Consider the following 1,291-nt stretch of genomic DNA (forward strand, 5'->3'; position numbering starts at 1 on the left):
TTATGAACCAAATGTGAGGAAATGAAAGGATTATGAAGATATTGGAATTGGAATTAGGGTACTGCAGTGAGTTAACTAATCTTAGCAATGTGTGAAGAAAAGAATAGAATTAGAACCTGTAGCATATAGGAGCCTTTGACCTAAGGTGTGTTTCAAGGTCACAGTGTAAGAAAGCAGATGCTCCTTCCTTTGGGTTGTGGGGTGATCCTCATCCTGAATATCCCTAGAGAAACTTTTTTTTTTAAGCAAACCATCTTTTAGCAGAAGCACAAGCATTTCCCCTTAACTCAGTTCTCCCCTCTCTTTTTGTAGCCATAGAACTGCTGGAGTTGATAATGTGGGTGGAAGGAAGAAAGAAAATTGGGGTCTTTGGTGACACAACAGATTGTCCATACCTCACCCAGATGAAAGGAAGGAGGTGGAGGGGGCAAAGACTTTAGATCTAAAGAGTTCATGTGAATGGCCAGATCTGAAGGCCACCGTGGATCAGGTCTGAGTGCCACACACTCTGGAAGGCTGGTCTCTGAGTTTACCTCACCCCGGGGTGGATTGCTTGGTTTGGATCTAAGTCTTTAAGACCAAAGTAACCTCCATCCTAACTTCCCACTCACTGTTCATGCCTTGCTCAGCTGGCTTCTGGAGCAGTTAAGTTTCTGTTATGTTGTCTGAGAAACTGGGGCTAAGATGCTATGACTAACATGTATGCCTTGGACCCCTGCTTTCACTGACTAACTCTTCTCCTTGTTTCTTTTCTTTTGTCTTTCCACACAGGCCATGCAAGTAAAGGTACAGGTCAAATGCATGATGTGTCTTTTCTGTCCTAGTATTAGAGGTGCCAGGCCCTGGCCCCCACTGCACTGTGATCACCATGGGGGTGGTGCAGAATGGATTTTCCCACCTGGAGGTCCCCCAGGCCTGCCCCAGGGAAGACAACTGCCTGTCAAAGAGTGAATGTAGGCCCACCCACCCTTGGAATGGGGAAGCCAGGGAAGCCAGCCAAGCCTCACCCTGACCGAGGTCTCCTTGCTGTCTCTGCTCCCCTCCCCAGCTGCCCTCTTGGCAGCCACCACACTAGCAGAGATAGGATGACTGACATGACTGGAGAGCCTGGGAGACTTGCTCCCCTGCAGTGGCACCCAGGGTTGGAGTCCTATTTTCTGTTGGTGGTCTCAGCCCTTTCACACCATACACGCTCTGCCTCTTGTACGAGGCTCCTGTGATTCAAAGAGCGTATTCTCAAGGGTTTGAAATTAGCAGATAACCATGGGTTTTTGCATAAAATGTGCAGTGG

General features: G+C 48.0%; 1 protein-coding gene across 1 annotated transcript in view; it reads left to right on the top strand.

Annotated features, from left to right (window-relative positions):
* The window catches only part of RYR3 (ryanodine receptor 3), a gene marked incomplete at its 5' end in the record, with an annotated part of 211,225 nt that overhangs the window by 150,222 nt on the left and 59,712 nt on the right, over positions 1 to 1,291 (top strand). The window contains one exon of the mRNA XM_008584044.1: positions 772 to 786. Coding sequence (XP_008582266.1) covers positions 772 to 786 — 15 coding nt within the window. The remainder of the gene's footprint in view (positions 1 to 771; positions 787 to 1,291) is intronic.

This window comes from Galeopterus variegatus, unplaced genomic scaffold (assembly GCF_000696425.1).
Source record: "Galeopterus variegatus unplaced genomic scaffold, G_variegatus-3.0.2 Scaffold3133, whole genome shotgun sequence".
Taxonomy (NCBI): domain Eukaryota; kingdom Metazoa; phylum Chordata; class Mammalia; order Dermoptera; family Cynocephalidae; genus Galeopterus; species Galeopterus variegatus.